Source organism: Bactrocera tryoni, chromosome 3 (assembly GCF_016617805.1).
Source record: "Bactrocera tryoni isolate S06 chromosome 3, CSIRO_BtryS06_freeze2, whole genome shotgun sequence".
NCBI classification, from domain to species: domain Eukaryota; kingdom Metazoa; phylum Arthropoda; class Insecta; order Diptera; family Tephritidae; genus Bactrocera; species Bactrocera tryoni.
In genome coordinates, this window is record NC_052501.1 from 31,336,363 (window position 1) to 31,360,948 (window position 24,586).

The following is a 24,586-nucleotide window of genomic DNA, read 5'->3' on the forward strand; positions in this document are numbered from 1 at the left end:
GCTCACCTTCAAACGGATGTTCTTAGGCTACCCAGAGGATGCTTGGTCAAAGACCGGAAGTCGTGAGCTGCTTGAGTCATATGTAAAAGAATCGTTTCTGGCCACTCCCAAGTGAATGGCGATTAGAGAACTTTCCTCACTTACGTGAACTTTTACACATGACTCCATCGTCTATTAATGTGTACATAAGTACTAAAAAAATTAAATTATTTCAAGCCAAAACTTTAAGATAATGTTTAATTATTATTTATTAAAAAGATAATTATTTTAAATGTATATTTTGATAAAAGTAATGAAAGTCTGCCGGAATCAAAGCTTTTAGGTCCTGCAGATCCAGATGTTGTCATTTTTTCTTGGTTATCGTTATACTTTACTGGTAAAAAAGATTAGACTGCTGAATTCCTAACAGAACACGGGTTTATACACTCGGAAATCCTAACTCATATCGGATCACTTGGATCATGGAGTCGCTAAACCGAGCTCTGGCGGCTGCTTCTCTACCCCTGTACCGGTGAAGGAGTTGTGGGTGGTATGAAGCCGTTGGAGAAAAGGGGCAATGAGCTTCTTCACGGATGGGGGGAAGGTTGGTAGAGAGGTCTACTGTCAGGAGCTCTCTATCAACTCCAGTTTCAGGCATCCTGACTATTGCAGTGTTTCTCAGGCCGAGGTAGCAGCCATTAAGGTAGCTGTGGACTTACTGCTCCGGAGTGCAGTCTTCTTCAGAGAATTGACCGTCCACTCTCATAACAGAGTGGTGTACTAGCGTTGAACTCATTAGTAGTGCGTTCAGGGCTGGTCAAACTTCGCTATCAATAGCATAGAGTGTGATAAGACTATCGATGCCAGGTCACAGCGTAATCGCATGAAACCGTAAAGCTAATGATCTAGCAAGAAAAGGCACCCTAGAACCGCTATCGGTAGAATGGGAGCGGATCAGTGCTACCTTATACTACTACTGAATAGCTGGGCCACGCGGAAGCTTGGCCAGCGCTGGGCCAATATTGTTTCATGCGCTATCGCACCAGACTTTGGGCCCAAGATCGATCGCAAGTTATCTAGTGACCTCTTTGCCTCAGTAAGGCTAGCCCCTCCCTAGTTTTGGGGCTTTTAACAGGCCATTGCCCTATTAAAGCGTGAATCCTACCAAACGTCATCTGCAGAAGCTGTATGGAAGAAGGTGAGGTGAAAACAAGTCATCACTTCTTTCTTCACTGTCCGCGTTTGGGAGGTCAAAACTTAAACATTGAGAGCGCATAACTTCAAACCCCACCGAGCTAGCGGGAAAGGAAATTAAACGTTTTGCTAATTTATAGTTCGCCTTTGGTCTTTGGGCTTTGATCAGCCCATTATGTGATATTATCTCGACCAAAGAGGCAATATTTAATATATTAAGTTGATGTTGAAAACGTCAACCAGAGGATCGGAAATCCTTATATAAAGATATGAGATTTATGTCACGGTAAAAACCATTTCCATTCCAACTCAGCGCTAAACCACACATTTTTTAAGAAAACTTTACCATTTAGTTTCATTAAAATAACACGCATTTTGACCTACATATGTATGTACCTGAACGGTTTAAATAAAGGAAGAAAAACGGAAGTAATTTTATGGTGTATATTGAAGACAGAGAAAGGGTCAGGCTGACTGCATTAACTTTGATATTGATATCAGGTATAATTGAGAACATATTTTGAAGCAATTTTATATATTATACATATAAAAAATAATACTCACTGACACATATATTCGGCACAAAACTTGTTGCAATAACGAAAATTATTAGAAGAAGTATTAGAGTTAGGGGTAATATTGACTCGATTTTATTCAACTAATACTACATTTTTTATTTCAACTAATACTTCTTCTTCTTAATTGGCGTAGACACCGCTTACGCGATTATAGCCGAGTTAACAACAGCGCGCCAGTCGTTTCTTCTTTTCGCTACGTGGCGCCAATTGGATATTCAAGCGTAGCCAGGTCCTTCTCCACTTGGTCGCTTCCAGCAGGTGGAGGTCTTCCTCTTCCTCTGCTTCCCCCGGCGGGTACCCTGTGTCGAATACAGAGCTGGGGTATTTTCATCCATTCGATCCACTTGATCTAGCCAGCGTAGCCGCTGTCTTTTAATTCGCTGAACTATGTATGTCAATGTCATCGTATATCTCGTACAGCTCATCGTTCCATCGAATGCGGTATTCGCCGTGGCCAACGCGCAAAGGACCATAAATCTTTCGCAGAACTTTTCTCTCAAAAACTCGCAACGTCGACTCATTAGTTGTTGACATCGTCCAAGCCTCTGCACCGTATAGCAGGACGGGAATTATGAGTGACTTATAGAGTTTGGTTTTTGTTTGTCGAGAGAGGACTTTGCTTCTCAATTGCCTACTCAGTCCGAAGTAGCACCTGTTGGCAGCAGTTATCCTGCGTTGGATTTCTAGGCTGACATTGTTGGTGGTGTTTACGCTGGTTGCAAGATAGACGAAATTATCTACAACTTCAAAGTTATGACTGTCAACAGTGACGTGAGAGCCAAGTCGCGAGTGCGACGACTGTTTGTTTGATGACAGGAGATATTTCGTCTTGCCCTCGTTCACTGCCAGACCCATTTCTTTTCCTGCTTCCTTGTCCAGTCTCGGAGAAAGATTCCAGGTGCATCCCCTTAAATCGTAGGGGTCCCTATTTCGTTTGCCGTGGTCGTCATCAAAAGGGTTTCTCTCATCCGAGGCTGGTTGTTACTGTTCATTGAGGGTGTTTTTACGTGGCGGGTCCCAAACCCAGCGCACAACCCTATGTAGGGGATATTTCGCCTTCTCACTTTAGCTCGCGTTCAAGCGAATGTTCTTAGGCTACCCAGAGGATACTTAGGCAAAGACCGGAAGTCGTGAGCTGCCGGGCCATATGTAAAAGAATCGTTTCTGGCCACTCACAAGCGAATGGCTTCATCAGAGAACTTTCCTCACTTGCGTGAACTTCTACACATGACTATCCTTCATAATACTACAGACTAATCAAATAGCCGATAGAGTTTCATCAAAGTTCCTCACGTACAATCACCAATCATATGCGGTAAAGTCAGAGAGATGTTCGAAAATCCTCATATTACTTATATGTGAGTTTGGTCAAGTTTTCACCTTATTGTATCCATTTTAGGCACAAAGATATACCGTTATGAGCAAAACACGATCTGCTGATTTTATTAAGATACCTGACATATTGGCCGATGATTGCAGTACAAAGTCACCCCGAAGTTCGAAAATCTTTATATTAGGTATATGGGGGCTAAGGGAAGAATTTGTCCAAGAGAAGGATTATCCATTTTTTATTAAATTTAAATAATTTCTTGTCATAAGTGGCACACACTAAAGACATGATTCGTGCAAAGTTTTATCCCGTTATATGTATTAATTGCTTCTTGATTTGTGTACTGCAAACTAAACGATTCAAGTGGAGTTTAAAATTGTTTAATATGGGAAGTAGGCGTGGTTGTAGTCCGATTTCGGCCCTTTTTACACTGTGACATAAGAATGCAAGAAGAATGCTACGAACTAAATTATGTCGAAATCGGTTGGTCAAGGCTCCAGATATGAGATTTCACCAAGAAGTGGGCGGTGACATGCCCATCGTCCAATTTTCACACCGGCTGTTATAAATCTCTCTCATACCATCTCGTTGGTATGAAAACAAATTTAAGGTCTCTGGCGTATTTAGTTATTGATTTATCGCGCTTTTAGTGGTTTTGAGTAGTACCGTTATATGGGGAGTGAGCGGCGTTATCCTCCGATTTTCTCCATTTTCGCACTGTCGGTAGAAGTTCTTGTACCAATTACAGTTTTATATCTTAAGTTAGTGCATTTAGTGCTTAGTTATGGCACTTTATATGTTTTCGGTTATTGGCGATTTGTGGGTGCGACAGTGGTTCGATTACGCCCATCTACGAACTCGACATTTTGTTGTACTAAGGAACCTACATACTAATTTTCATCGAGATATGTATCTCAATTTTTACTCAGGTTACAGGTTGTACGGACGTACTGATTTCAACTTTTCTCGCCATCCTGATCATTTATATATCTTGTATATATGTATATCTATATCTATCTCGCTTAGTTTTAGGTGATTCGTATAACAAAACTATAATACTCTGTAGCAACTGGTTGCAAGAGTATAAAAATAGTTTTAATCCTTTACGTATTTTGTTTTGAAATATATTTGAACGATATAAAATGCACTAGTAATCATCTTATTTTATTTCAGGCCTTAACTTTTTGTGGTGTTCTGCTTGTATTGTACAGCTTACTAAGTTCTGTGGCACCTACTTTTACTTGGCTTATCATATTGCGTGCACTGGTTGGATTTTCGATAGGGTGCATACCACAATCGTAAGTTATTAGGTTTTGAAGATAATTCCAAATATATACATATGTATATGTATGTATATGTTTAGATTAAATCTTATTTGTTTTAATCACAAATAATTCTAACTGGCGCTCAACGTGGGTCAGTAGCACGAAAAGGATACACATCAAATATCCTTGCCAGTTATTGCCAATAACATCACAAATAATCATAACTCGCTCGGACTCAATCGATTATTAAAATCTTTGCAACAAAATACTAACCGATATATATATGTATGTAAAAACAAGTTCAGTACTACAAAATTTATATATTGTATAGGAGAACATAGTAGGGTTTGGCGCACTCTGTTTAAAAATATTAATACTGCAGACATCCTAGTATTTTATAAATGTGAATGTAAATTTGTTTTGCTTAATTGCTTAACCGATCATGAAACATTTTACACATATTCCTAATGGTTTGAAATAAACATAGGATACTTGTGCAAATTTTTGGTATAATGGTTGTTGGTATTGTAGATGTCGAAATCGGTCCCACAAAATACCGTTAAGCGAAAACTTATAAAACCCCATAACTAAGCCGAAAGCTAAAAGCGCCCATACACAAGCACACAAGTGCGTTCGATCGGTATGTGTGCGCTTGCGGTTTATCGTGTATGGGCTTGTTCGCGTACCGATCCATGTTCGCGAAAATGTTTGATTTTTTACGATCGGTGCGCGAACATGTTTATAGTGTATGGCGTTGTGTGTCGGCGCACAAAATCTCATTTCTCTCGTGTCGCCGAACAGTGAAGATCGCGGACAATGGCAAGTGTTAAGGGGAGAGCCTGCTTCCGAGGCTTCAAAAAATCGATTTTTTGAGGATTTTTTTTTGGGAGGGAAAGAAATAATTGATTCAAGCGAAATTTCTAGGCTTTATAGTTATATATTTGAACATCTTTCACAAATTTTATACGATACGAAATCTTTGATATTCTGCCTTTGGGAAGCAATTACCCGATGCATCTCGCATGTACATTTTTCGGACGGCGGGCAGGATGCAGGTCGCAATTTCTATCGGAAACAAAAAATTGAAAGAGATTCATATTTTTTATTAATTTATCTTCTAGTTAAACTAAGAAAATTCCAAAAAAAGTGTAAAATTTAAAATTTTATTAAAAATTGAATAAATAGTGGCTTTTGATCAAAAGAATTTTACTTTATGCTGTTTAAAAATATGTTAAAACTTGACGTTTCTTAATATATTATTTAGTATAAATATAAGATAATTTTATGTCAGTGATAATAAACTTTGCCCTAATTCCATACGGTGTTTAGTTTTTTTCTATCCTGCCCGCCAATTAAGAATAATCGTAAAAATGAAAAATCGAGAAATCACGCTTCAAAGTTTTCGCTTTTTGCCTAAGCGCTCATACATATACATACATACATAGTGTAAGAAAAATAAAAGTTGGAATAACTTATTAACGAAATACAATGAAATAGATAAAAATGCTACATTAGAAATAAATTCCAAGAAATGTTCCGCTTGCCTGTCGCACATGTTAACTCTGTGAAGAACGAACGCAAAATGGATTTGTGTGTCGTGTATGGTGTATGGTAACGAATCGGTGTGGAGAGGAGAATATGTGGATTGAAAATTAGTTCCACGTGGCTGCTCTTTAATAAGTTTAATGTACTAATTGCACAAATCACTAAAGGTATATTAACCAAACTCGCTCAAAGCAAATCATTTTAGCACTTCCTCTCACGCAGTGAAAAAGTATAAAATCGGGTGACAACTCTGCCCTCTTCGCGTATGACGGTTATAATGAAAACCATTAAAGTAACATAGTAATGTGATAACTCACTAAATAAATTCGTCAGAAGCATATTTGACATTATATACATATTATATAGTGCGGAAAGCCTTCATAGGATCCGTATCAAAATTACACAATCGGTGTGGCACCGCGCACTTTCAGGTGAAATCCCATATCTCAATAACTACTGAACCAATTTTAACTAAAATTTCACATTATAAATTTGGGCATAATCGTAATATATTAACACCATTTGCCATATATGTAATTATAAAAATTTTAAATTAAATTTTACTTCTACATTTTACAGATTATTAACCTAGAGTTAATGGTGGTATTTTAATTAAATTTTGCAAAAATATTGGTCTTTAGAAATTCTATCTCCCGCATAAAAAATCAGACTATAACTATGACCAATAATATATGTAAATTAGGTAACAAATCTGATTGTAATTCATCCCGTTTCAACGAATAAGACGTGTTGAATTCTTATGCAACATATTTTATCATAAAGTTTTTCAGCAGCTGAAAGAATTTCTCCGCCTTCGATCTTTGCAAGTCGCCAGAGAATACAATGATCGTTTACACTCGAACCCTTTTTTACTTGCTAATTTCATATCATATTTATGATATTAAAAAAACAACTTGGAAATAACGAACATACCTGGTGATTAGCACCAGAAAAGATTATTAGCTTTACAAAAAGGAAATAGTAAAATAAGGGTTGCCGGAAGAATAATTAATTATTTTCTAGCTGCATTTTTAAGCCTTTGTCAGGCGTGGTTGTTGTCCAATTTCTTCCATTTTCACAATGTTACATAAGAATATAAGAAGAAAACGAAATCGGTTGGTTGAGTCCCGAGAAATGGGATTTCACCAAAAAGTGGGCGGTGCCACGCCCATCGTCTAATTTTCACACTGGCTCCTATAAGCTTTCTAATACCATCTCGGAAGTAAATTTTATTGTCTATAGCGTATTTAGTTATTGATTTATCGCGCTTTTAGTAGTGTATAACAGTACCGTTATATGAGGATTTAGTGGGCTCGGATTTCATCCATTTTTACACTGTAGGTAGGAGTTTTTATACTATTTATACTATTTGTGCTGCATGAATTTGGCTTTAGTAGTTAAGAAGATATATATATTAGACTTATTAGAGGGCATGGCCACTCCCAGTTTTTCAAAAAATTGTGCCCACAGATGCCCATTGGCTAGTGCCCCCATAATAATTATTACCATGATTTTCGAACATCCGGCTGACTTTGCCCCATATAATTCTTGATTGTATTTGAGGTACTCGTATAGAACTCAGGGAACACTTTTTAGTATGTGGCATGATAATAGTTAATAGATAAAATCGGGTCGATACTACCACAACTAGGTATAATGATTTTCGCTTTTCAAACAAATGTTATGCCAAATTTGTCGTAGTATAATGAGCATCTTAATGCAAATGTGGCTCTCAATTTGTAGTGCCCTCAAAGGGGGACAAGAAAAATGCTTTTCTGTTTTTTTTTTTGGATATAATTTGATTTATTTCAAAACGTAATTTAGATATTTTACATTTAACAATATAATATTTAAAAAATTTAAATATACTCGCTACGTGCGAATGTAAGATTGAAGTCGACGGCTAGCAGACGAGACAGTATTCGGATGAAATTAGTGGATTGGGCGTATTTTGTTGAACGTAGCGCGCAGATTTCATATCGATCGACGTCGAAATCGAATGTTGATGTAGTGATGATCCTTGTTTTAGTATGTGGCGTCTTCGTGCATGTTGTTCTCAGATGTTGAGTGTGATAATGTTGTCATGTGAGGTGAAATCCCTTGACTGTTACCAAGTGTGGTGTGTGTCATTAGGGTGCGCCTTTCTTTTCTGAGTAGAGAGGTGTCTATGTATACTGAGGCTTAGCTCATTTAAACACCGATAATAATACTGATTTAAATTTTTAAGAATCATTTATTTAATCATAGTAATAAATGAATAATCAATATTTTTAAAAAATATTATATAATTCTTATATATAAATCTCTGTTTGATTAACGTTGGGTAAAGGTTGAAGCGCAGCTGTAAGCGCTGCTCTGCCACAATGTCAAAATAGTGCTTCTCGACTTCAATGTCAGGGTGGGAAAAGAAGGTATAGCACAATGGTCGGTAAATTTAACTTCCATGATGAAACATCACCAAATGCGTTGAGAATGATCGACTTCGCTGGGGCCCGAAATATGGTTATTCGTAGTATTTGATTCCAGCATAGGAAAATTCTGGATATCTCCAGATCGAAAAGCCACCAACCAGATCGATCATGTAATGATAGACGGATCTAAATGCGTGTGTACGAAGAGCTTGAAAAGCTGACTGACAAGGGTAATGCTCGAAAATTGTACGACAAGATGTGGCGACTAACAGAAGCTTCCAAGACCGGAGCGTACTCGTGTAGAACCCCCAGAGGTTAACTAGTAACTGATGCCCAAGGGATACTGACATTGTGGAGGGAACACTTCTCCAGTCCGCTGAATGCCAGTGAAAGCATAACACCAGGCACCATAACCCGATTCCCCAATAGATGAGATGGAGAAAACGTTGCATTTTCCGACCATGAAGATGTTCGATTACAATTACCCGTCTGAAGAACAACAAAGAGGTGGAGACCGTTGGATTGCCCGCTGAGCTATTCAAATACTGATAAAGAGAATGCATCAACTTCTTTGTAGAATATACACCCTGTCAACAAAGTATCGGGAATTTATAAATAAAACGAAAATTTTTCAATCATCATCCAAATTTATTTTATCGCCTTCAAAGTAAAATCCATTTTAATTTTGTTTTGATGTTTTCAATTGAGCGAAGCGTGTTCCCCGAAGAGGATATTTCAGTGTGGAGAAAGGTAAAAGTTACAGGGGGTCATATCAGGTGAATACGGTGCTTGCTCAATGATATTTGTAAGATGTTTGGCCAAAATTTAACACAAATACGTTGATTTAAATCTTAAAATTGGACAAACACTACTGAAGTCGACTGACATAAACAGCTGCTGTAAACACACTGGTTGACAGATCGCACTATTTTTTGGCATCATAATTAAGAACTGTTGTACTAACCTAGAAAAAAAAATTACCTATCTTCCATATAAGCGGTAGATGAGAGGAGAAAATGATGAATTCCTGATATTCTAGACAGATTCTTGACAGGGAAATGAGCTGCCTTTATGCTGGTATGTCTGAATATGGTATACCCGCAAAACTAATACGGCTGTGTAAACTGACGTTGAGGATCTCTCAGAGCCGTTGGATACCAAACGAGGTTTCAGATAAGGCGAATCCTTATCGTGTGTCTTCTTCAAAACTCCATGGTAGAATACCGCATTCACGTTTTGGCCAGGTGGAACAGATTCTTTGTAGACAATACCCTTGGAATTATAAAAACAAATCACGGTTTCGATGGAATTTCCGGTGATCATGGACTTTGATTGGCCCACATGTTGATCGACATTTATGTCCTCACGACCACTTTCAAAACGGTAAAACCACTCGTGAACTCTGGTATGGGATGGGCAATCATCGCCATAAACTTGTTTCATCAATTGAAACGTTTCGATAAAAGTTTTATCAATTAAAAAAAAAAAAAATATGTTAGCTCTTTGTTCGAAGCTCATTTTCGCACCGATAAAGCTGAAACTGATAAGCTTAAAATGCAATAACTTCACTTCCAATAGACGAAATATCATGAAATTCTCACTGAGCAGCCGGTGAAGATAGCAGATTCTAACGCACCAGTCGATATATAAACGGCGCCACTAGGGGGACGCTAGATTCGAAAAGTCTGATTACTTTGGAAAACACTTTGTACAACTGCTGGCGTAGGCCGACAGTTCTGCTTGCTCCAGGTTGAACAAAGAAGCAAAACAAAGAGTTCTCGTAATGAACGAGAGCAAGACGAATATCTTCTGTCATCAAAAAATAGTCGTCGCATTCCCGACTTGGCTCCCACGTTATGTTTGATAGTTATTACCCCGAAGTTGTAGATAATTTCGTCTATTTTGGAATCAGTATTAACACCAACAGCAATGTCAGCTTCGAAATGCGACGCAGAATAACTTTTGCCAACAGGTGCTACTTCGGATTTAGTAAGAAATTGAGAAGCTGTAATTTCAGTTTGGGCAATAAGAAAAAATCACACGGAGCCAAATCTGGTGAAAACGGTGGTTGATCGATGGTATTCATTGCGTTGTTGTATTGCACAGTAGTATATACATGATCAGGATGACAATAAAAGTTGAAAAGTATGATGGGCGTGGTACCGCCCACTTCTTGGTTAAACCTTATATCGTGGGACCTGACCAACGGATTTCGATAAAATTTAGTACGTGGCATTCTACTTACTTTCTTATATCACAATGTGAAAATGGACGAAATCGGACTACAACCATGCCTATATCCCTTATAACAAAATTTTAAATTCCATTTGATCCTTTCGCTTTCCAATGTACAAATGAAGAAGTAATTAATATAACAGAAAACAACTTTGAACGCAAAATGCCTTTAAAGTATGTCACCTTATGATCAAAAGTTTCCCATGTCCAAGCAAAATTTTTGAAGTCCCTAAATACCAAAATGTGTACTACAGTGTCCGTTGTTGACTTTTGACCGAAAATATCGGCCAATAAGCATACAATTGACATTTAGAGAGAATATTTTCCTGACAATATTATATCTGTGTATCAAAATTGGTTGAATCGGGTAAATATTGCCCTGAGCTCTTATACACCTAATACAAATATTTTGGAATTCCCGGGTGACTTTATGTTGCACATATCCGCCAATATTTGAGTTATCTCAATGAAAATTGCTAAGCTTATTTTACTCATACCACGCCTCAAAGTTGGTTTTATTGTATTTATCGTTATTATCGTAGCAAAATAGACAACTGAGAAGATACGTTAATGCTACATTGAAGATATCGAAATAACGGAAATCAAATCAAAATCAAATAAAATAATGGCAGGAAAAAAATGGGCGCACAGAAATTCACGTAGTTTGAAAATTTGTAAAAGTGTCAAATTAATGCATAAAGCTTGCTATATTGTCCATATTATTGCATCATATTTTTTACAGAAATATGGTTAGTGTAAAATTCGGCAGTAATGCAAACATTCCTTTGCGAGTTGGTTTTGCCCAAAAAAAAAGATTGAAAACCCAAGCATGTCACACAGCGACATCAATAAAAATCTAAAAGTGGCAGTTTCATACTTAAAAGAAATAGTGACTCCTCCTTTGCAAAAAAAAACAAACAATCCCAGAATTTGAATCTACGATTACATGAAAAAAGTGTTAAAGTAAAGAAAGTCTGAATGAAAAAAGAAAATGAATTACGTCCTTCAAATGATAATTAAAATATTTTGGTGAAACAACGTTTGGTAGTTGTTTGGTAGGCTAATTGCCGTTGTGGCTTTAAAAGCGAATCACTTATTTGCTATAAAAGTATAAATCAGTCAATTTATGTTACTAAGTATTTATGAAAGCCTTTAATTAAGCTTCTAAAAGTACGAAGCGCATAAAACAAAGTGTATGCCGCCATGAATTTTGTTTGCTTTCAGTGTTTCTCTCCAAAAAAATGGCGACTGTTGTTTGGCAAAGCGGATGCAAGCATTTTGCTTGGCTGCTGTCAAGTACACATATCAGATTTCTCTGTCAAAACAAATTTGTGATGCAAAGCGAAGTAAAAAATTTAAGTTTATACCATGTTCAGACCGACACTTAATCACACGATTTCGGCTGTTGAATGGATTATCCCACTAATCTTAAAAATTTATCAAGATTTCGCCATACAAAAATGACAGTTCCAAATCACTTCATTGAAATAATTTGAAACTGATCCACGCTAAATCTCTCTGTGCGACTCTGATTTTGCGCAATCTTCTTGTCAGCACTGGAAATCTTTTACATTGTCACAGCTGATTTGGACAATACAAAGGGGAAAAAATGTAAACAAACACATTTTTTTTAAAGCAGTGAATCTAATTTCATCTGAAAATCGACTTAACAAATGAAAAAATGCATCCATTATTTCTATTATATGGAAAATATTAAAAAAGCCGTATTTTTATTTCAAAATACTATATGACAATCTTTTCTTTTGATAAATATTAAGCGATGTGAATTTTGGAATGACAATAACAGCTGTTTTTTGATCTTTCTAACGACAGTGAGAACACTGTTGGGTTATGAAATGCTTAAATATAATCTAATCTTTTAAATTTTCGGTCTGAACATGGCATTACTCATTCAAACAATTTGGGAAAGCATAAAGCTTTATTACAAATTAAAAAGCCAGTTAGAAATCTGAGTTTTCTTTTATTTTAAGTAATTTACATTTAAGAAGCAAATATAGCATATTATATTAAATACCTTATTGTTTTTTTTTTTCTTATTTACAGTGTGACGTTGTATGCAGAATTTCTCCCTTCAAAACATAAAGGAAAATGCGTAATTCTAATGGATGTAAGTAACTATAACTTCAAAGGTAAAACTTTCTGTAAACTCATTTGTCCTCGAAAGAGGTAAGGAAGACTGACTAAGGGGGGACCTGGTTTAGAGACTTAAAAAAATCTATTTTTTTGAGGATTTTTTTGGGAAGGAAAGAAATAAGTGATTAAAACGAAATTTCTAGGGTTTATAGTTATATATTTAAACATCTTTCACAAACTTTTTGGATACGAAATCTTTGATATTCTACCTTTGGGAAGCATTTGTCCGATGCATCTCGCATGTGCATTTGTCGGACGGCGGACAGGATGCAGGTCACAATTTCTATCGGCAACAAAAAATTCAAAGAGCTTCATATTTTTTAATAACTTACCTTCGAAATAAACTAAAAAGATTCCAAAAAAAAAGTGTAAAACTTTAGAATTTTTTTTTAAATTAAAACAAGTGGTTTTTGACCAGAAAAATTTTACTTTATGTTGTATAAAAATATGTTCAAACTTGACTTTTCTTAGTTTTTTTAGTTTAACTAGAAAATAATTTAATGCCAAAGATAATAAATTTTGGCCCAATTCCATACGACGTTTAGTTTTTTTTCTATCCTGCCCGCCAATTAAGAAAAATCGTAAAAATGAAAAACCGAGAAATCGCGCTAGTTTTCGCTACCTAATCGCTCATATATCTGCTAGACGTTCGGTCATTATTTTCCTTCTAGCTTGGAAAATATTTCAAATTCCCATCCAAAATTTTGGGGACATATTCTTAGATTATTTTTAAAGAGATTTAAGCAAAAAAAAAAAAATGTTTTTTTTAGCTTCTAAATCAGGCTCCCCCTTAATGGTCGCTGAATGAACTTTTATTATTTTATACAATGGTTCTACGCTTTCGCAGAACACTCTCCAACAAGTCCGTTTAACTTTGCTAATGCAGACTTTCCACTTTATACAGTGTCTAGTTGGCGCATGTACGGTCAGTATCTTTCTCTTCTTAAATTTTGAACAACTTATGTACTACTATGAGCAGAAAATTGTAGGACTTTTGTTCATAATTTTAAAATTCTTCATTTTTTCCTCAAAATCTAGCCAACTTTTTTTCCGATCCTCGAAATATTTGTTAAAGTCAACTGTCCAGAATAGCTTTCAATGCGCTTAGTAATTCACGTTTAATGTCTTCAATTGGCTCAAAGCGGCTGAAATCAGTCGAATAGGGTGGTTGCGGCACGATATTATTTGAAAATTTGGCGAAAAACTCATGAAGAATCAATGTAGTATGTGACGGTGAACTATCGTGGTGCAAAAACCAATAGTATTCCTTGCTGACAGTTTGGCTTCGATAATCGAAGAAAACTGTCAACATATCCTTGATTTTTGACATAGTTTTTTCGATTTCGGCATAGATATAAGACTCTACGCCAGCAATAATACGTTTCATGAGATCTTGATAGTCGTAAAGCACTATTTCACAGATTGAGTGATTTTGGCACCAATCGTACTTTCACTTTTCTTAGGCCCAAATGATCTTTCAAAATTGTTTTCACTGATGCTTCCCATACTCAAACGATACCTGTAAGATCTTTGACTGTTAATCGTCCATTCCCAAGCACCAATTTCTTCATTTTATTGACGTGTAGATCACCAATTGATGTTGATGGCCGCCCCGGAAGTGGTTTGTCGTCAAAGCGTTCTCGACCCTCTTTAAATAATTTTTACCAATCAAAAATACTTGCTCGCGGCAAATCATTATCGCCGAAGGTCCAAAATTCTAAGCGTTTCGGCACCAGAAATTTGATTCCGCACACAATATTTAATGGAACTTCTTTGTTGAATAATTTCACTCATCTTAAATGCGTCGGATGCACTTTATGTACATCAGAAGCGTATACTAGACAGTAATGATTATTTTGATGTGACATTTCGCACAGGTGTTACCGAGAGTTATACCAATTTAGAAAAAAAAAATATTTCGACGACGAAGGCTTGCCAGTCAAAAACGCTACTCCCTTCCTTCCTTTTCCTTTCTTATCGGCAAAGTGTGTCACAGTCAAAAACGTGGTAAAAACGCAGAAATCAGCCATCTTTGTTCGTTTACATTTGAATAATGTTGCCATTGCCCAATACGCATATATAGTTTTGAGCACATCTTTGTTTTCAATTGCAATTTTTTACAATATAAAATACCAAAACTGAAAGCAAACTATCAAAAATAGTTTATACATTTTATAAATAATAGCATTCGACTCTGATTTTGAGGTATTTTATGAAAATTTCAAACATATTAAAACATATTGAACAGATTGAATTATAAAAGTTGATTATTACTACAGTGTATCGATATTGGCAATCCTGCGTTGTGAGAGATCAATCAGCTGACACGTTTCCACGGCAAAAATCCAAATGTCGTGAATTCTCACGTCATCCCACGTCAAAGAGAGAAGGGAGTAGCGTTTTTGACTGTGCAGTTACATTGCGCGCCCATAAGATAGGTCGTGCCAGCTGACACGACCCACGATTCTGCGTTTTTGACTGGCCAGCCTATTAATAGGAACAACTAAATCTGACTTCAACTACAGCATTGACTATTAGTTGAAGGCTCTGTTTATTAAATTGTTTATACATACATATGTACATATATGTATGTATACAAAATTATAGAATAATAATAATATGCTGATCAGAGAACTGTAAAACTCACTTTTTCCTTGAATCAGCTCATACGCAAAAGTTTCTATTCAAGTCCAATCACTGAACGAAACACAGCGTTGAGTAAAAATCAGCTCATGTTGCCGAATCGCTCATTCGCGTACAATGTGAGCCTTCGGTCCGAAATGCTTTGCTCACGTTTGCTCGAAATATTTAGCTCATGCTCGCTCACTTTACGAAATTTTTAGCTCGCTTTTGCTCAGTGATTGGAATTGAATAGAAACTTTTGCGTATGAGCTGATTTAAGGAAAAAGTGAGTTTTGCAGTTCTCTGGTATGTATATAGTTCTTGTATGCTTTGTTCGCGATCAGCTTATGTGTCACATGCATTGCACAAAGAATTTGGTACACAACTTATATTTTAGTATGTATTTGTCATCCCGTCGATATGGAGCAAGAAGATATTTTAGAAAAAATACGTACAAACGCCTACACATTGTCAGCCCGACATAAGGGAAGGAGCCATGTTTGGAATATATTATCTGAAATTATTAAAGAGGATGGCACTATTTGGAATGGATTTACATATATACTGCCAATCCTGTAACAATATTTTAAAATATATGCCAAAAAATTCTTCAAATTTAAACAAACAAATGTATGTATGTAAGTGCTGCAAATTGCTTAAGGAGACGGCGCTTTTATTCAAGCACAGTGAGTTTATTCATATGCGTTGAGTTTGCTCTTTTGTGTTTTTGTTTTCATTCAACACGATCATTGTTGAGCCGAATGAGCGAACGCTTGAGTAGAGCTGTTTCAACACGAGCGTGAATAAACTCAGCAAGCAAACGAATTTACCGCAATTGAGCTGAATTTAGCTCAGTAGCGAAAACATTTACGAATGCCATTTTGAGCGCTTGAGCCGAATGTGCTGATAGTTCGGGTATTGATCGTGCATGAACATTTTTGCGCTCAACGAAAGCATTCTTTGCTATAATCGCGTAAGCGGTGTCTACTCCAATTAAGAAGAAGAAAGTAAAAAGTCAACAAAATTTTTAATATAACTTGACAACAATAATAAACGAAAAATACTCTTATTACAAAACAAGAATATTCTGTGGCAACATGTTGCGCGAATTTAAAAATCCGAATATGAATGTATTTTCAAACATGTCATCCAAAACCTAGTAATACGAGTACCCGTGACAGACATGTCGTAACAATACCATTCTTAAATGTTGGTATTCTGTTTACTACGTTGGTGACACACATGGCAATGTAGTAAACTCAAAATCTCATTTGAGGATTAATATTTATTAGGAGGGTAAACCTTTTTATTGTAAGAGATATGGGTTTCTTGGAGTGATATCATTTCAGGGCAAAACTCACTAATAAGGATATATAAGTCAGGGTAGTTATTAAGTAGTCCATTTATATTCCACTGCAAAATTCGCATTTTTTACTATCATTTCATCATCTGTTGTTAGAGAGGGGCATACTGTGGGTTCAGATGAGTTTATTGTTGGTGTTGTTAGTACAGAAGCTGTAAAGTGTGAAAGCAATGATGACATTATTGCGTGGGTTTGAGAGACATCGGCTGATACTGCTATTGTTGTATTTATTATGTATATTTGCTGTGTTGTAATTGCCTTCGTTTATTTCTTTTTTTTTGTGTTTCGTTATATGCAAGTATATTGGTGGTAGTTTTGTTATTTGTAATGGACGGAATATTTTCTGTAGAAGGAATTTGCAGAATTTCTTACTTTCTTTTAAGTTGTTGGTGGTATTTTTTTGTAATACTGGTAGCGGAGTTTTCACTGAGAGGAGGAGTAAACTGAGTTTTTTTCTTCTCGCATGGAGCACTTTCTGTCTGTTTTTTTGATTATTATTTGTTTCTTTTGTATAAATTTGGGACATATTTTGTCAGAAGATGAGTAATTACCTGAACTGTTAATGCAAAAGGAACGAGTACAAGGGGTGGGTTGGTGAGGGGGCACAGCGCACTTGTCGCGAACAGGGGCTTTAGTACAACGTTTTGTTGTATGACCCAAAAGTTGCCAGCTTTTGCAGCTCATCTTTTGTTGTTGGAGGAACACCTGGAAATCGTTAATGGGAAATGCTTGACACTTTTTCTTTTTGATTTGGGACTTGTTGATGATGAGCGAACCTGTTATCACCCAGGAGGACCTGGGGCATATCTCTTGTTATGCACTGTTCAATAATATAAACACTCTTTAATACGTGCTCTTACGAAAATGAAGGTGTGAGAGAATAGCAATAATCACTAATAGCACAAAAAACACTATCGGTCGCTTTGAGTACCGAAAATGGTAGAAATTACAACGGTAATATCCTCTGCATTAAGTTGTTCGCGTCGTTTCTGGTGGTACATAGCATACAAATTCGATAATATAGAACTTGTAACGAATTAGCGATTTGTTAGGTGGTGAATTTTTAAGAAAGGTGCCACGACATCGATATTTGCTAGCTACGAGCTATTGATTTTTTAATAAAATTTAAAAAAGAGAGTTAACAAGCGCTATCTATTTAAGTGTTATTTTTATTCAATACTAAATAAATTCAACTAAATTTAAAAAAGATCTTGATATTTCTTCAATAATTTTAGTGATACATTTTTTATTTACAGTGTTTTTGGGCTTTAGGGGCCTGCTTTGAAATTGCTTTAGCCCTAGCGATATATCCAAACTTTGGCTGGCGATGGCTTTTGGGCTTCTCAACGGCACCATTGCTGCTATTTACTTCTCTTACACCGGTAAATATATACACTTATTCTCTTCATATAACAACTTCTAGGCATATTGTATATTGTAAAAATATTTTATTAAACTTTTCATTTTTTCCATACAACAATATTCAACTCCAAATTAATAGTGTGTAAAGATGAAATGTGTGGAAATTTACTCCCAACAATTAATTTTCGTGAAAAATAAATTGACTTTTCAAAATAATAAAAAATATTAATATTAAGACGGGAAGCTAAATCTTTTGAAATCAAATTAGTTGAAAAAACTGTCACATTGCGCACATAGTAAAAATATTTAACCTATTAAACGGTTTAATTAATCTCTATATCTGCTTAAGCTTATGAAAAAATTAAACTATCTGAACCAAAAAAATATTGAAGTTTTTTATAATTAAAAAATATATAATTTTTACATTTTAGTAAATTTTTTTGAAAATAAAAGAACTATTAAGGTTTAGATTAAGCCATACAACTTCATGATATATACATAAGTTCAAGCAACTTGTAACATGCTGCTAAAGAGTATAATAGTTTTGTTCACCTAAAACTAATGCAGGTAGATATAGGGCTATGTATATACATACATATATATGTATATATATATATATATGAATGATCAGAATTACGAGACTAGTTGAAATCCGAGTGACTGTCTGTTTGTCCGACCATCCGTTCGTGCAAGCTATATTGATGAAACTTGGTATTCCAGTCCACAAAAAACTTAATCGAAAACTTATAAAGTGTCATAACTAACTGTAATTGGCGCAGGGTATCGTAATAGTAAGGGACACCTCCGGACAAGAGATTCTAGTAAGGACTTAGCCTCATAATCTTTGCGTCACTTTTCCTGCAGAGAGCAACAAAAAAAAATAAGCCCTACTTTTAGAGCGAGAAAAAAACATATCAAAAACGAGTCAGCCAAAAGAAAACCACATACATATAGCAGCAGAAACAACAACAAATACAATTAGACGAGCAATAACATATTCAGTAAACACCCAGAGGCAACAAACTCTGCTGCTTTTCCAACAACGACAACAAAACATAACAGTATGAACCTCAGTTTACAAAATCAACAAGAAGCATCCAATTCTCAAACCTCAGTAGTAAGTCCTCTTCAGGTAGGGATATTATACTGTCGATCCAAGAAAACGATCCCATGGAAGCAAATACTCCCAAACATTCCCAAAAACAAGTTAAACTGGACAAGTATTGGCTTAGTCATCAAAACAATCTCAAAATTCAATTTCCTACCACATACACATACCCCAAGTGAACCCTCAATCGAGATGCGTTAGATGATCTCACTACTTAAAGAAGTTATGCAACAAATCTTATCAATGACGAATTTACTCGTCACTCTTTCTCTTTTTAATTCAATGAAAATGATGTTTTGGAACGCAAATGGGGTTTGAAAGAACGCGTTGAAAATTAAAATTCTACTCAAAACTAATGATATAGTTGTTCTTTTAATATCGGAAACTCAATTTACAAAACAGAGCTATTTTCAGATCCCGAACTATAAGGTCTATTGCGTGATGCATACTGACAAAAAAGCTCAATAATATATTGGTGACTCTAATGGCTCAACCGCCATCTCAGCGGTAAATGGCACTCCCAGATACATAATCGATTAATAGCAGGAGGCGACTACAATGCGAAATCTCATTACTCGCTAGAGCAGACAACTCTATACGGCTATAACAAAGTCTAAATCTCCTTATTCCTCTTCTCCTCTTCAGTCTTTCCGACGTATCCCACTGATGAAAAAAGAACTCCCGACCCTATAGACTTTTCGGTAACAAAAAGCATCAATATAAATGACAATACATGTACTACATGCTGTGAATAATCATCTGATCACTTCGCAGTATTAATCACACATAGCTGACTTACACTCTCAATACCGTTTACACAACAAGAAAACTGATTGGACTCACTTTCGATATTCAGTGTCTTCAACAATTAACTGAGCTACCTATGAAAACAAGCGAAGACATTATTGTAGCTGAGTCTCATCTCCAGTTAAAGAAAGTGTAAACTAAAAACGCCGTGCGCCGAAAAAATGGGAACAAACTTGACACCCAACAAATAGCTGAAGAGGCCGACGCTAGTACAATCAGCCATTAGAATGGAGAACTATAGGTGTGTCCTAGACACCGCTTACACGATTATAGCCGAGTTAGCAACAGCGCGTCAGTCGTTTTTTCTTTTCGCAACGTGGGACCGATTGGAGATTCCAAGTGTAGCCAAAGTTTTTTTCATCTGGTCTTTCCAAAGAAGTGGAGGTCTTCCTCTTCCTCTACTCTCAGAGCTGGAGTATTTTCATCCATTCGGACGACATGACCTAGCCGTCGATCACTACCACACCCATTTGCTTCGCAACTTTATCCAGTCTGGAGAAAGCAGAACTAACGGCGCGGTTGCTGAGGTCAATGATATCATTTAGTTTCGTAGAATTTTTGTCTGCCAATGCCTCTTCAACTCTCGGTATCTATCCCATCCCGCCCTTGTTTTGGTCTGTTTTCAGCTGTTCTTTTGCCTTTTTCCAACGGTTTCGTTTGCAGCATAAATGCTGTCCGACAGTTGCATTATACCGAGTTGATGGTAAGTGCTCTCAGAGAGCTGGAGTACAAGTCGAGTAGAAAATCGTTCGACTGTCTGTTGTGACAGCAGCTTCTCGACGTCGATCCTTTCTTGTGTTTTGTTGACGTGCGCGTTTAGCTGCAACAAGATGGTGGTCCGAATCAATGCGCAATGAACACTGGAGATGTGTCTTCGGTCTATTACAACATGTTCGGTCTTTTCGATCCGGAGACAGCCAGGCAGCTTGAAGTCTAGTTTTACTCGTCGCATCGGGTCATGCTATACCTTTTTGGAAAGCTCATTTCTTTTAAGTCGTTCGTGAATTATAGCGTCGCAAACATGGAGCAAAATAAAGAGAAAATACGGCATATTTTACAGTACTACTACGATAAAGGCACAAATGCATCTCAAGCCGCCAGTAAAATTTGTGCAGTTATGGACCCGATACAGTTTCCATTTCCACCGCACAACGATGGTTTCAACGTTTTCGTTCTGGTGTAGAGGTGGTCGAAGATGCGCCACGCTCCGGAAGGCCTGTCGTCGAAAATTGCGATAAAATCGCTGAATTGGTCGAAAGAGACCGGCATAGGAGCAGCCGTAGCATCGGTCAAGAGCTGGGCATGAATAATCAAGTATTTATTTCAATTTCAATAAAAAAAAAATTCAATAAAAATACCGCAAGACTTTTTTGACAACCCATTATGTATATAGGTATATATTCCTACGCATATTCCTGCAGGGAGAGTTAATACTGCTGTCAATACTTTTATAATTATAAGTCAGTTGTGTGGGTAATAATATTACCTACTTATTAACAGTTAAAAGTAACCTTTATTACAAGGGTATTCAACTCATAGTATTTATTTCATTAATTGCTCACAGAATTACTTCTTACCGAATAAATCTTTTTATTTGCAGTGGATTACAGAGTCGGCCAGGTTCCATACAATAAATGGTAATTATGATAAAGCAGTCCGAGTTTTAGAACAGGTAAGAAAACTTTTATTGTATGCAATCATTTTATTTTTTTTATATTTGTATAACAGTTACATGCCATGAATACGCTTTAAAAATATATTTAATAGAGAACCCGTCCACGCTTCACTGTGGCTGATACATACATACATAGATAATACTACTACTACCATCTACATATATGATTTCTATTAGCTGGATTATAACTATTAGTTAATGAGATATAGCATTTTTGTGAAGCAACTTGTGTTAGTTTATAAAAAAATGGATCATAAAGCATTTCATGTGTTATTAATAAAGCATTGTTTTTCGGGGGAGATACTGTTGAATTTGGGTTCAGGGAAATCCACCGTTGATAAGATATTTGCTAAGCTGTAAACAGGCGAAATGAGCCATGAGGACAATGATGCTCTAAAGAGGCGAAAGCTCTGTGAAAAGTTCATAATCCAACAAAAACAACGAATAACTGATTCTGAGACGTGGTTGAGTGCCTTCCCACCAATTTTCAGTCCAGTTATAAATGGTGTAACTAACACAACATTCTTATATATATGTACATACATATATAGATGTGATGCTTTTTTATTGTTTTTGTTTTTTGTTGAAGAAATGAAATTCTCAAATGATTTCTACAACCATGAATTTTTAAAAAATTCTTATGATTTGAAATAAAATTTTTGTTTTTATGAGTTGTATTGGACTCAAATATAAAGAAATGAAAAGTAGCCTATGTCCTTACCCTGGATCTAAACTACCTCCCCACCAATTTTCAGCCAAATCGGTTCAGCCGTTCTTGAGTTATAAATGGTGTAACTAACAACAACTTTCTTTTATACAACAGTTTGCAATTCGCACGATCAAACATGTCCAAAGAGACCGGTTTACGGCCGCATTTTTGAAAAAAACCAGCTTTATCGAGAGGAGTCGAGCAAGAACGCGTTTTATACGCAAAATATTCACCAAAATCTTTCGAACGGACTCGCGAGAGATGTCTAGCTATCTTGCCATCTCTCTAAAACTTGCCTGACGCTTTTCAAAAACAATATCCTTCACTCGTAGGCTTGTATTTTTAATAAAACCGAATCACCATAAGGGTTTTTGGCAACGATTCCGCTAACGTAATTTGGTTAGAAATACAAAATTTGAGACAAATTTTTGTTCGATATTTTTATCTGTTTGTAAAAATCGCAACGAACTACTGAAGTATACCAACTTAAGTAACTGATGTATACAAACATTGACATATTGCGCTCAAATTTGGCAAAGTAATTAAGGACAGTCCTAAGTTGGTATATATAAATACAGCGAAAACTCTCCATGCGGACAGCTCTCTTAAGCGGATAAATTTCTAATCCCAATATTGTCGCCTTGTTTCAGGAACGAATCATGCTTTCCTAATCGGACGCTCCCTTGGGTGGACGCGGTCACTTTTTTATTACGAAACATTTCCCATGAGCGGACAACTCTTTCTTAAACTTCACCATTTCTCTTGCTTTATCAAGTTTTTAAATCATTGGTCAGCAAACACATATGTACAACCATAATTTAGTGTTTGCGTGGGTGAGTTGCTCTCTTGCCTCTCCCAAATTGTTATACAGTTTTCTCATAACTATTTACAAATTTATAAACAAGCAAAGAAGAAATCATATTCCCATACTTCATCAAACTTTTTGCTTTTCACTGTCAGACAAGTAATGTGCGTTAAGCTGCGATTCCCCGTATTTTGTTCATAGACAAAAAATGCCGGAGCTACTGCGATTAACCGTTACTTTAGAAATGGGTTTTTAGCCTTATTTTGATAAACATTAGTTGTAAACGATCACTTGTGTGTATTGTAGAATCATACAAGTAACAAAAGAATCATATGGTCGTCAACAGCTGAGATCACCTGATCGAAATAGTTGATTTTTCGGCACAGATATTTAAATAAAAGGACTTAAAATAGTTAAGAGGTTGCTATATAGGCCCGTTGCCGATATTTTTTGGGTCTTCGGTTCCCCGGGATGCCTATTTTCACCCATATAATATATACAATACTAAACAAAACTATTTGTAATAATTTTAACAAAAATAGATATATTCTGCAAATATTTTTAATCAAATAGAAAAGATTTACCAATATTTTGATACAATAAATACAATTTTAATCAAAACTAGGTAAATTACATACATTTTTATGAATTTCAATAATCGAAATATATTTGAAAATTTAACAAAAACGTACTTAAAGTAATAAATTGGATAGCTTAACATGGCAACACATTCTTGCCTTTTTTAAGGCATTTGGCCGTTTTAGTAGTAGAATATTTAGGAAACCCTAATGAAGTGCCTGGCCTTTTGCCCTGAGTCTCCCTCATTCTATGGCATTCTTAATGTAATTTCTGTCATTTTATAAGCTTTCGCCTGTGTATGTATGGGTGAAAATGATTGGATTTGTTGATTGTAGGTTTATACAATGCATGTGTGTAACTATTAATCAGAATGGCATCGCGAAATGCGCTCTCCTTAAAAAAAAAGGAAAGCTATTAGTCATTGGAAAAACAGGCAGCCCGAGAGCTTTTAAACACATACAAATTACCGATTTACCAATTGACTGGAAATCGAACAAAAAGGCGTGGATGACAATAGAAATTATGACAGAGTGGTCCTTATATTTTAGATCAAATATGAATCCAGCTAAATCCGCATCAGATTATCAAAACAATAAATGTACTTGATTCCGATGCTCTGTATTTTGTTAAAGCTTCTTGGGACAAAAATGAGAAATTTAAAATCTGGGTTTATACAAATTTAAAATGTCGAACTGTTTGAGCTTGTTCCATTAGCAACGCTCTTTAATTGAAATGAAATTGCACAACTTAGAGACTTTATATTCTTTTAAATGGAAGCAAACCAACTCAAAGCAATCAATAATCCGTCAATTTTTCCAGCAACAAAACTAATTTTTTCAATTTTGTATATGTACTAATATCTAAT

The 24,586-nt window shown here is 36.0% G+C and overlaps 1 protein-coding gene across 7 annotated transcripts in view; it reads left to right on the plus strand.

The window, feature by feature from the left end:
- The window catches only part of LOC120772277 (synaptic vesicle 2-related protein), a 66,072-nt gene that overhangs the window by 35,705 nt on the left and 5,781 nt on the right, over positions 1-24,586 (plus strand). For all 7 annotated transcript variants that reach the window (XM_040100787.1, XM_040100783.1, XM_040100781.1 and 4 more), the window contains 2 exons: positions 17,933-18,058; positions 21,554-21,625. In XM_040100787.1, coding sequence (XP_039956721.1) covers positions 17,933-18,058; positions 21,554-21,625 — 198 coding nt within the window. The remainder of the gene's footprint in view (positions 1-17,932; positions 18,059-21,553; positions 21,626-24,586) is intronic.